The sequence below is a fragment of the Triticum dicoccoides genome, chromosome 6A (assembly GCF_002162155.2).
Source record: "Triticum dicoccoides isolate Atlit2015 ecotype Zavitan chromosome 6A, WEW_v2.0, whole genome shotgun sequence".
Taxonomy (NCBI): domain Eukaryota; kingdom Viridiplantae; phylum Streptophyta; class Magnoliopsida; order Poales; family Poaceae; genus Triticum; species Triticum dicoccoides.
The window spans coordinates 527,978,386-527,990,996 of record NC_041390.1 but is presented as its reverse complement, the minus strand read 5'-3'; the positions used below and the strand labels follow the sequence as shown (position 1 = coordinate 527,990,996).

Below are 12,611 nucleotides of genomic sequence, written 5' to 3'. Positions count from 1 at the left end.
GACTTGGTACATTCTTTTATACGTTTGTTGGAATTACCCTAACTTTTTTCTAGGGAAACAACATGACTCTCTTTGTGTATTTTTATTGATTTTTTAATAATTAATACAAATGGCCCAAAAGAGAAGAAAAACTATACAAGCTAGATTACCCTAACTTACCTACAACATTACCCGTACCTTGTCAAGTACACCATTACGAGGGTGGAAAATGAATTGCCACAACTACTCTTAAGAATTAAATTAGCACAATGCCAATGCATTGCTACGGAGCCATAAAAAGACAAGGGGTTTGGCTACCTGCTTATGAGATGGTTAAATGATGTTAGTTTCCTGCGTCTGTTGCATGATTCACGATTGAAAAGAGAGCAAGAAATCAGATAAGAGGGATGCAGTAGGCGTTGAGAAGTTTTTGAAGTGACCATAGTAGGTTCTTCGTAACATCTAAAGTGAGATAACATTTCAATTTTGAAACATAGGAGGGCAATGTTTGTTGCCGCGTTGAAATTACAGTTTGTTCTCTCTCTTATGCTATGATATAGAACTTGTAGAATTGGTTGGAAAGAGAAACTAAAACCAAGATAATGATTTTGAGTTGGAGTCATGGTTTTGCATTTCTTATCTTGTGCCTTCTACAAGAATGTTGTTCTCACATTAGCAGTAGCACATTTGTTTAATTGTGTTAGGCCCCACATGTTAGTAGTGCACATTTTTTTTAATTGTGTTAGGCCCCACATGTTAGTAGTGCACATTTGTTTATGTCTCTTGGAAGGTGGTTGGATTGCCGTGTGGAGAAGAATTGTGAAGGTTGTTGGACCCACATATGAACTCACTACCAACTCTAATCTTTATAAATAGGAAAGATATTGCTAAACAAACTAATAGTACGGCAATGTTGCCACGGGATGGTGTTGGCCATTATATATGCAACATTGTGCAAAATAGTATTGCAGACAACATCTAGGTTAAGCTAGTTGAAGTAGAGTTTACCTTTATGGATTTATGTATTTCTAAATGGAGATTACACTGATTGTTACTCATAGACCTGGGGAAACAACCATCTTTACTTTAGGATTGTCTCTGTCCTTGACTGCAACAATAGCGAGGGAATAGTGCAACATTGAAGTCTAGTCCAAGGGAGGCGGCATGTCCCCAATAAATGAAAACCACTCCGTGAAGTCAATGTTTAATTGGTGGAACACGTGCCACAATGTTAATTTGAAGTACCCGTAAAAAAGTTAATTTAAAAAATAAAATTACCCGTCAATAAATATAATGCTTTGGTTAGAAGAATGACTTGATCGTATCTAGGAAATTTTAGCCGATTCATTATTTTTTGGTTCGCAATGCATGGAAAAAGGATGTACTGCTACCTGACTAGTTGTACTTTCTTTGTTGCAATGATTGAACATACTGCAACGATCCAAGCACTAATGTTCTTTCGTCTTGTAGCAGTCACCGATGGTTCTTTACTTTAGTTAAATAAATAACTTCATTTAGTTATGATAGCCAATTACGTAGTATTATTTTCCTTGCAACATCCACTTGTGAAATATGGAATTACAAATTGCAGCCGTACAAAATAGGGATCCATTGACTAATGACTGGTCTTAAAGGAGTGGACTAGCGTGTGTGACACATGTAACGATCTTTGTCACCATGATCTCATCATGATCTCAAGCGTGGTGCAACAAAATGTGATCGGAGCGGCATCATAGGCATGAATGTTCATGCCACATATTTCTCATACATGACAAACACCCAATACTCCATACCACAAACAGCACAGCTTGAAATCGTGTCAGAAATGTTATAAAATCAATTCTGATTCTGCAAAGATCACATCAATAAAGTGTACAGTTTCCAATTTTACAAATCACATGTTCTCAAACAGGAGCAATTTTTGAAGTTCTAAGGGCCATATTCGAAACAAAGGCACACCCTTTAACTTAGCTATACGAAGTGGTACATTATTTTGACCAGTAATTGCCAAAGAATTTACATGAGACAAGTATTTCACATATTCTGGCTACGTGCATTCAAGTTATGCATTTCTTTTTCCACTTTCAATATCTGGTCTGAACAATATAAATAGCTTCAATCCTATAAATAGCAGTAATATGTTTTGTGCTCGGTGTCTCCTTTTATGTAACACAACGAAGCTGTGATAACTAAACATGCATGCATGTACACCACTTAATCAACTACTAGTACGTACCTCCTTTTTATCTACCTTGTGGTGTGTAGTCGTCAACATCGGTCGAACTGACGAGTTGAGAAAGTGAACGTGCATGCAGCAAATTAAATTAAATTAAACCCATTCCGCGCATGCATGCGCTGCTTGCGTGCACCTTCTTCCAAAGGAATTATCTGCAGCCGCCGGCGGCGAAGCCGATCCTGTTGCTCTTGACGTCGTAGACGACGCTGAACGTCTGCTGCTGGGTGTTGCCGATGATGGCGGCGCTCCTGGCGGGCGCGAAGGCGAGGCACGTCGTGGAGCTGTCCACGTCGATGAGCAGGTTCTGCGCCGACAGCTTGAGCGCCGCGCCGCCGGAGAAGGCCATGCTGACCGCCGGGACGCGCAGGCTCGAGGCCTGGCCCACGAAGCACGTGTCGAGGATGGAGTAGGCGTCGGCGCGCTTGGTCCCCTTCATGGCCCCCGCCACCGCCTTGCTGAGGGCGTCGTAGACGGTGGTGGGCAGGCGCGTGATGACCGTGCCGGAGTCGATGATGGTGGGCAGGCTGGAGTACTCGGAGGAGGAGATGGCCAGCGGCTTGCCGGCGACGGTCATTCCGGAGAGCTTGATGAAGTAGAGCGAGTCGTCGAGCGTGCTGGAGACCATGGGCGTGTAGGAGTACTGGCCCGGGTTGTAGGAGCCGATGGAGAGGTAGCCGGAGGAGGAGGAGGAGGGGAGGCAGTAGGAGAAGGAGTAGCCGAGGGTGGGCGCGAGCTGGTAGAGCAGCGAGAGCTTGTTGCGGGCCAGGCCCATGAGGCCGGCGGAGCGGCCGAAGAGGCCCTCGTTGTCCTGCCCGCACCCGTAGTAGAAGTTGGGCACGCTGTTGGAGCCGAAGGAGACGGTGTCCTTGCTGAGGTAGCCCACGGAGAAGGAGCTGTCGCCGTAGCTGGCCTGGTAGATGCAGACGTCGGAGGAGGAGCAGGCCGCCGGGTTGAGCGTGGCGGTGGAGAGGTCGTTGCACTGCGGCGTGGAGCAGGAGACGGCGGCGTAGGAGCTGGACGTCTTGGGGTCGAACACCGGGCCGGACTGGCGGTGGCACGACACCCGGCAGGGGGAGCACTGGAGCCAGGTGAGGGAGGACCCCGTGTCCACCACCATGATGTACGGCTTGGCCGGGGTGCCCAGGCCCATGCGGGTCACGTAGTTGCCCACGCCGTACGACGTGCCCGGCGTGAGCGGCACGGACGCCAGGGAGGCCGCGACGCCGTCGACCTCGTCGTTCGCCCGGTAGAGCGAGGCCACCGTGACCGTGGGGCGCGCCGAGGACGACGACGACGGCGCCTTGGCGAGGCGCGCGGCCAGGGACGCGATGCGGGAGTCGTCGTGGGTGAGCACCGCTGAGAAGGGGAGGTCCGACGGGGCCGACACCGGCGAGCAGGGGCCCCGCGAGTGGTGCAGCGGGAGGTGCATGGCGGAGCTGTTCAGGTGCTCGAAATCTGCAGCTGTCCAGCAACACACAGTCAGTGCTTCAAATTCAAAGTAACCGCAACTTATTAACCCTGACAGAATTCACCGTTGTTACAGTATACGGATTAGTTTGCTGCTGCCTGCTGACAAGCAAGAGCGCAAGACCGTTCGTACGTCCAGTGTGCATCGTCGGCAACCACTGGACCTACCGCACCACCGGGCAGGCAGCTCGACCAGCAGGTCGTACGTATCGTATCGTTAGCAGTCTTGTGATCTGAGACTGAGCGTGATCGATGTCCTGCGATAACGTATCGATGCCTCGCCCGACATGGCAACCGACCGAGCAGGTGCCACGTACTCCCACCAGTGGCACTGCGGCAGTGACTGCAGTGAAGGCACATGCATGTCTCATATGTCATCAGATTTGGAGGTGTCTGTCCGGGTTTCAGAGTAAAGAAACCTGACACCAGATTATTCCTGTCCATCATTTCCCTTCCCGACGGGCCTCCGAGTTTGGATCGTTCACACTTGACATATGTATGGCCCAAACCAAACCAGCACATGCAGGGTGGTTGTAATTGTATGCATGCAAGTGGCGATCGCGTCGATGAGAAGGTAAAGTTTTCGCGCACGAGAATGGCAGCTCTCATGATCGCCTTCCGGGGCGCATCAACTGGCCATAACCGTATTAAATCGCGCCTGATATGGCGTTAGTGGTAGTAGGCAGCAGAGAGGCTAGTGCAACATGTGACTTGTGAGATTTTTGTAATTATTACTGTATTTTGGAATCCTTGTTCGCAGACACTGAAATGAAATGTGAGTTTTTTGCCACGTTGAAAAGTCCAACAGGAATGAACACACGTCGGCAAGCAAGTGAGACGTACGCTTTTGGTTGGCAGCTAGCTAGCTAGGTACAGTTAACAGCAGTGCTCACCATGATACAATCGATGATTGGGGTGGTTGCCAATGCCATGATTAAGGGCCACCAGTCAGTTCAACACGGCTTCCATGACTTTTAGTGCCTTAAGCACACACTACTACCATAACATGCCATGCCAGTACAGGATAAGTACCATATATTCTTATTATTCAGGCAAAAAGGTGAAAGGTGACCATTAGGAACACCCTACAAAGATGAGATATTTTTCTCAGGGAGAACTAGCGCCAAGACTGTACACCCGGAGCACCACCACTGCATTAATTGGATGATTGGGGACGGGCAACAACCCCTCTGATAATCAGACAAGCTAATCTAAGCTAAGCCAGTGTTCAGGACGGACCTACAGCCCCAGCCAGATATGGCTACACGTAGTACCGCGAAATCATTCCACGCTCCAACATTTCCGGCGTGGGTACGTGCCGAGCCACAAAAGCTGAAGCAGAACTGACGCCGTCCATACACCAGACACCTCCGTGCGCGTGTGTGGGTATACATCCTGGCCGGCGACACGCACGCGCCCGCTGCCCGCCCACGCATTTCGGCGGCCATCCCGCCGTGTCGCGCTAGATACGGCGGTGGTTGGCGGTGGGGCGCGTACGGGGCCATTGATGGACCGATCGATGCACGTCACGGCACGGGCGGCCGAAGTACACCATCGATCGATCGGCCACTAACTCACCGGCCATCAATTCTATCTATATCGGTGTCGATCGGGGCCATGTGAATGTGATATGATCGATTCGTGGGCCGGAAAGGAGCGGCGTTGATTAATAAGCGGCGATTAGCGGGGCATGATTGGCCTAAAGCGACGCTGCTGTGATGAGGCGCCGATTGGCCGTGGACGAATACGTGCGCCTAACCGAGGGAGACGCTTTCCGTCCTGGCGGTGCCATGGAATTCCAGCGGAAAGCATGCGTAATCTACTGGTCATTATGCACCTAACGACATGGTGGTGGTTATACTAGCATTGTTTTGCCTCCTGGTGGAGAAAAGAATTGGCAAAAGGGAGGGGCTACTGGGAGGAGATTCTGCCTGGATTGCCCTTTTGAAGTTTTGGCTCCGGCCATGGCTGTCGACTCTCACACGGTTACTATCTTTGACAGTTACAGGCGCTTTACGCGCTGCAGGTTGGAAAATGTTTTTACAGCGTGATGCATACGGTGAATCTGACCTGTCTCGGCCTACATGTGTGTCACGGTGTTACTACTTCGGTTCAGTTTCAGGAGTCAGGACAGCAGTGCTTCTACCTTCCGGCTGGCCACTTCAGCAAGGGAACATCTTCAGATTAACCCATCCTAAGGACTGTTCTACGCCTTGTAAATTTTCGAATTCTGCACTTAGGCGCTATATAAGTCAATAGCCTTTTCTATTCCTACTGAACCATCTAATCTAATACGTAATATGTCAAGTCATCATGTACCCCTGTTTTTAGCAAGTCAACAGATCAGTTGTCTTTGATCCAGTTGCATAAGCAAGACATAACCAACGGCAAAGCAATTACACACACACACACACACACACACACACACACACACACACAAGAACAGTATCCAAGAAATCTAGCCAGTCTAGGAGGAAGGAAGGAAGGAGGGAATTATATATACCCTGCACTTGCGAGGAGCAGGCGTCGGCGACGTCCCTGATCGGAGTCGCCGCCGCGAAGAGCAGGGAGAAGGCGGCGACGAGCAGGGGCAGCGGCGCCGGCGCCATCTCGCCTGAACTGAAACCTTCTTCTCACCCCCTCTCTCCCCCTCTTCTTCTTCCTCCTTGCGGTGGCTGGCTCAGTGCAGGCTATGGGTGGGTGGATAGATAGCACCAAGCTCAGCACCCGTGTGGGCTTTTATAGAGTTTCCCCGCCGCATGGGCGCGCGCCCTCCGCGCCCGGGAGTCCCACGCACGCACGGGTAGCTTTCAGCGGCTTTGAACCATCTTTCATCCGTGGCAACTCCAACCACCGGGTTACCACAATGATATGTGACCGACGCCGCACGTTTGGGTGCTGCTGCTGCTACTTCCAGCCCTGCCTGTTCAGACTCTGCCGTGCGTTCAGCCAAGGCATCTGAATATATTCTGCACCGACTGCCGGCGTCTTGTTTTTTGAGCTATATGCTTTCTTCAGCTACACAAGCCATGCGTGTATTGCCGCCTTCGAAATTAGTATCTGTATTGTGACGGGTCGAAGGCAAGGCATATGGTACGTACTGGGCGAAAGCTGCTTTGGTGTGTAGCCCAGCAAACTCCGGTTCGGTGCGCACATTCATGAAGTCGATCGGCTGAATCAGGTTGGCAGTTAAGCGCAACCATCGCCAAATTGAAGCCGATCTTACGGGTAACGCGCGCGCCCATCGCAGTGGTTAGCGAGCTCGAGCCACCATCAGAACAATTATGTGTCGTACTGTCATGGGCCATGGCACTTGGCGTCTGATGCATGGCAACTTCAGTCCGGGCGGGCTCTGGCCACCGTGCAACTGGACCTTCACACGACTCTGAACTCTATGGTGGCTGACAATCAGTGGTGGTACAGTGCGGTGTAGTCTTGCTTGATAATCATGGAAAAGGGGAGAGAGTGACCTGCTAGCTAACCGATATTAGACCCATGTCATGATCATATTATTATCATGTTCCCATTGGAGCAAATTCGTTATATTACCGGAGAAACGGAATCTATTGTACGGCACGAATTCTACTTAATTTGCTCTTTTTTTATGGGTACTTTTGACTGGTTTCCAAAGCTGGTATAGATTATCCAAGTTCAGGCCTCTTTAGGCTGAGCTAGCAGCCACCATGCAAAGGGCAAAGCCTCACCTCACTCACTTCCTAAGAGCAAGAAAGTGGCATCCATTCCGTGCTAATCGACGGGGATCGATCGCGGCTTTCTGACCGACGATCGTATCATATACCATCGTCGTCTTTCTCCTCGGTGCGAAATCGGTGGTTGCTACTGGTGGTGGTGGGGAGACGGAATCTTGCACTGCTGCTCGTGCGTGATTAGCCGATGAATCTTTAGAGAAGCTTCGGATTGAAGCCTTGGATGGGGGCAGCGCAACCGCTGCCCGATGGATGGATAAAGGAGACGGGACGGGGGCGGGAATAATGGAGCGAGAGCCTGTCAGGCCGCGGCGCCTATGGCTAAGCGAGCTAGCTGCATCTGCATGCATGCATGCGCGGAGGCACCAAACGGCCGGAGAGTCCGATCCAACCGACGACACGGCCACCAGCAAGAAAACGACCGTCTTACCGACCACGTGAGCTGTCCCGGCCGGCCGGCCGGCCCTCACTAAATCGCGCGCGCGGCGCCCGGAAGTCATGCCCATCAAGGCGGGCGGTTTTTCTTTTCCTTCGTCTCGACGCGACGGTCGACGGAGAAGACGACGACGACGGGCGAGGGTACGTAGTGCGTACTGTGTACGGCATGTACGTTGTAGCTGGCGACGGAGCGGCGATGTAGTGTGATTACAATGGCGCGGCTAATTAGGAGCGTGTATAAATAGCACGTCGTCTTCTTGGTCTTGGGTTGATCGGCGAAAGCGCTGAGGAGTGAGGGGGAGGTTGTGGGAGCAACTCGCCCAAAGTTTCATGGCAAGCGTGGAGCGCCAAAGACTTTGGCATGGTCCCCAAGAAGCGTAGATACTCGTGTCTCCGAAGTAACCGCTTGTACGTAACGTACGTCTCCGTCTTTTATTGAACAGCGAGTTAAAAGAACATCTCTAGCCTTTGAATTATCCTTTCCTCATAATTTAATTCCGCGAATAATCCTTTAAAGCTTAACCTCTTAAATTTTGAGGAGTTGAAATGTTGCACATCTAACCCTTCTCATATAATTTTGCTCCCTATATCTTTCTACACCCTATGACACGTGGGGTTTCCACCATCTATCTATTTCTCTCTTCTCCCCCATGAGCGTCCTAGTGTCGCGCTGAACCTTCTAAGGTACATGCCTAGCAGCGGACCCGAATGGCTATGGCTCGCGCGCCACCGCCGAGGAGGTCGTGGTTGGCAACGTCAGACATATCACCGCAATCGTCACCAGCGGGCACACTAGGCTGTGCTCCCAGGGTCCTGACGCGCAGCCTCGAGGCGGACAAGGGCGCCCATGCCCCCATCCTCGTCGACCTCGACACCATATTGGCCACCGTAACCAACAACTTGATCATCGTGTTTGTTGCTCGACTTCTCCAATGGCGATTGTAGTGTCACTATGCGCAGGGGCGGAGACAGGACCCAGGCCCCGAGGGCCTGGGCCCGGGGCGTGAGGTCCAACTCCTTTGGTGACTGTATACTGTTACCTAATACGTGAGGCCCAAATCCTGGAGCAATGCTTGAAGGCGGCCCGGGGCACGATGCCGGCCTAGCTCCGCCCCTGACTATGCGACAGCGGAGTCGGGGTCGGGATGGGTGGCAGGGGTGGGGGCGGGGACGAGACGTCTCGGAGGACGCTACAATAAACTGGAATTTGAGGAGTTAAACTAGGCGCTCCTCAAATGCGAGGAGGAAGGGATTCTTTTGAGTAACCCGGGTATTTAAAATATTTCAGAGAAGGGTTAGATAGGGTTTAACTCCTTAAGTTTCAAGATGATGTGCTATCTCAGTCTCTCGAAGGTGCCCACAAGCCATAAGGTTAGGTTGAGCGTGCGTGCGTACATGCATGTGTGCATAAGGGTAAGTGTATATGCGTATATATGAGCGTCTTCGTGTGTACTATATAAAAAATAATAATTTCTAGGGACTTAAAAGTTTCCGGGGGAAACGCTCACGCCAGCCTATATGGGCTGAAAGTGGATCGAGTCATTTATGTCTTTTACTTATTTTCTAGGAATCAATAAAAAGGATGGGGAGATGCTTAATAAGAGAAAGTAATGTTAAAATAACTACACATACTGAAAATATATTACAAAAATAGGAACAATGCTCACTATATATTCAAAAAATGTGCACATTATGTCTATAAAATGTTTACCATGTTTTAAAAAATGTTCTTGGGTATTTTCAAAAAAATCACCGTCTAATGAAAAAAATCCTAAGCTATTACTAAAAATATATTCTACGTGTAAATAAAAACTATTTATCATATATTTAGAAAAATGTTCATTTACTAAAAAAATATAAGAAAATAAAAGGAGAATAAAAAATAGAGAAAACCAGTTGGAATACCAAAAACCTAGAGTAAGACAAAAAAGGTAAAACAACTTAAACTGCAATAAAACGTAGAATTAAATAATGTACTCCCTTAATTTTCTTATACAAGGCCACAAACTCATATTATAGATACCAAAATAAATTTAATGACTCCTTTGCAAGTTAACTTTTCTTTTCATTAACCAGGATCATTAATGCACCATAAGCATGCAACGAATGAATGAGAAGGAAGTGGCTGATTGTCATTATGACTACATGCATGTAAGTATTTAAAAGTTGCTAGTACGAGAAAACATCATTAATTTTTGCCTCGATTACTGTTGGTGGCCTTGTATTGATGTAAAATGTATTTTTGATAGTGATTTTGTATAAGGGAATGGAGGGAGTATCAACTATAAATATTGAAAAACTATTACGAATAAATAAATAAATAATATCCAAACTGTATCTGTACAATGTTCACTGTGTATTAAAAAATGTTCATTGGGCATTTTAGAAACATTCACTGGATGATAAAAACATGTAAGCTACTATGAAGAAAATATTCAACATGTATTCAAAAAGTATTCATCATGTATTTTTTAAAATTATTTCATAACAAAAACTATAATAAAAAGAGCAATGGAAAACCGGTTAAAAAACCAACTAAAAGCCAGAAGAATATAGAAAAGAAATAAAAAAGCTTAAAACTGCAATAAAACCTAAAAGGAAAAACTGAATATATAATATAAGAAAAAAATAAAAATAAAATTGAAGAAGAATAAATAAAAACCGAAGAAAGTGGGATAGATCATTGAACAGACTAAAAAACAAAACAAAACATAAACAAATGGCAAATTCTATATGACGCCCTTAGGAAATTTTCAAACACACGGTGACCATTTAATTGAATACACGTGGAACATGTTTCGAATACACAACATGCCTTTTTTCAAAACAAGATAAACATTTTTGGGATTGTGAACATTCATTATATATATAATATATATAGGGTCGCGCTATTCGTCACCCTGGGTGAGGAATAGTTATTCTCCACCCCCTCTATTTTACCATCAATGCACCGTAATTTTACGTTCCATAAATTTTGTCTTATTTCCGATGTAAAAAGAGACCGTAAGAAAATATATAATCGCCGTAAAAAATATTTTATGTAATGTAAAATTACAAACGTAAAAACATAGTCTAAAATACACATAAACTATAAATTTTCTTGTCTTATGATCTATATTTTTATTTTCTTATGTTAAATTTTACATAGTGAATATATAGGAATGTAACTATTTAAATTCTAAACATAATTTAATTATGAAATGATCGTAAGATTATGTCGAGTGAAGAATAACTTATTCTGCATCCTGGATGATGAATAGTAACACTATATATATATATATATATATATATATATATATATATATATATATATATAGGAAAAAGCAAAGATATAAAGTTTCGCTGGCGCGGCAGCAATCACAAGCGCTCGTTCGTGTGGGGATTTGTTCCCTCCTCTTACCTCATTTGTATTTTCATGTTATATCTCATTTGATGCTTATTTCCTCTTATAGCGAAAGGTGGACCACGCTTCATGCAACACAGCAGCTCCGCGCAGACACTAGGCTGCCTAGATGTCAGCCGAGCAGGCATGGACCAGGACGGAGGTGGAGAACTGTTGAACGAAGGTTCAAACCTTTCCTTTCCTTGCCATGAGTTTTTTCCTCATGCCTTGTTTTGTTTTTATTCTCGAGACATTTTGGTGCTTGTTGTCTTCACCGGCGCCATCTGTTGTTAGCAGCCCTGCCTCGCTCCCCAAGCGGCCACCTTCTCCTCATCTCACATCCCTCCGTCAGTGGTCATGACGACGTGCAGGCGACCCATGCTGCTCCTGGAGCCGCACTCCTCCTCAAGCTTGGCGTCGCCGTGCTCCCAACCCTCGCCCTCGGCGTCAGATCCGGCAAGGCGGCCGACGGGCACCTGCATCGCGCCGTCCTCACCATGGTAGGCCCAACTCCTCCACACGGTGGCCTCCTCCATCATGGTCGCCGAGCTCCCTCTCCTCTGCAGCAGCCTCGAGGTTGACATTACCACAGAATTGTGGCATTGGTACTGTGTATGTATGATGATAAAGTTTGAATGTGTTTTCTGTCTGAAGTGTGAACTGAAGATTTTGTTGTGTGTAAGTTCAATTACTTCTCGACTTGCTCCTCCTACTGTGCCTCGCTTCCAATTCTCCACTTTGGCTTGATCCGGTTCAGTTATATACTATGGCTGATTACTTTCAAAAATATATAATATGGCTGCTTCTTGGGAGGTTGGGAGTGGGGTATTGCGTATCTCCACTTCTCCAGCCGTTCCTTGCCCAGGTTTGCTCTTCAGTCTGCATGTGAGGGAGTTAGAAATTGATTCCTTGTCTGTTAAAACTGATTTAGTCTACGGCTTCAGTGGACTGGTAGCAGACTGCTTGATGCTTGAAAGCTCTTCCCGCAGATGTCTCAGTAGCTTACCTTGTAGTTCCATGTTTGGCATGCGATCGATGAAAAAAAAATTGCTTCAGTTCTCGGTAAAATATACTCTGAAGCATAGTTCCGTGTTTCTGTACTTCTGTCAAATGCTGAGTGTAGAGTAAGAAAATAAAGGTAACGTGGTGCTCATGACCTATTTATTGTTTGGCCTGTGAGAGTTTGCAACTCAGTTCATGAGAAAATAGAAGTGCGCGATACTTGTTCAATAGCATCGGTGGCAATAGAAGTGCAATTCAGTTTGCAATTGTTTTTGTGGAGCATTCTCCCTTGGCTAGATTAAAAGGGATATGTCCCAGGTTTACTTGCTAGCTTGGTAGACCCCAGCAGTAAGTTTTTGAACGGATGGAGATAATTGTGTCAAACTAATAGCAACGCCGC

At 47.0% G+C, this 12,611-nt stretch overlaps 1 protein-coding gene across 2 annotated transcripts; it reads right to left on the bottom strand.

Moving 5' to 3' along the window:
• Positions 1–1,801: 1,801 nt before the first annotated feature.
• On the bottom strand, positions 1,802–6,403 carry LOC119317683 (aspartyl protease family protein At5g10770-like). Of its 2 annotated transcripts, none has more exons than XM_037592166.1 (2): positions 6,186–6,403; positions 1,802–3,676 (listed from the first exon to the last, which is right to left on the bottom strand). In XM_037592166.1, the coding sequence occupies exons 1-2, from the start codon at positions 6,289–6,291 to the stop codon at positions 2,364–2,366; spliced, it is 1,419 nt and encodes a 472-aa protein (XP_037448063.1). In that variant the 5' UTR covers positions 6,292–6,403; the 3' UTR covers positions 1,802–2,363. The 2 variants fall into 2 exon arrangements, with proteins under 2 accessions (XP_037448063.1, XP_037448064.1); XM_037592167.1 differs by having other exon boundaries at positions 1,802–3,670.
• Positions 6,404–12,611: the final 6,208 nt, after the last annotated feature.

What these genes read in the sequence shown, in the direction of transcription:
- LOC119317683 (XM_037592166.1), bottom strand. Translation starts at nt 6,291, where the DNA reads ATGGCGCCGGCGCCGCTGCCCCTGCTCGTCGCCGCCTTCTCCCTGCTC. An exon ending in CTGCTCCTCGCAAGTGCAGG is followed by an intron (nt 3,677 to 6,185) that starts GTATATATAATT and finishes GTTGCTGGACAG; the next exon opens with CTGCAGATTTCGAGCACCTG.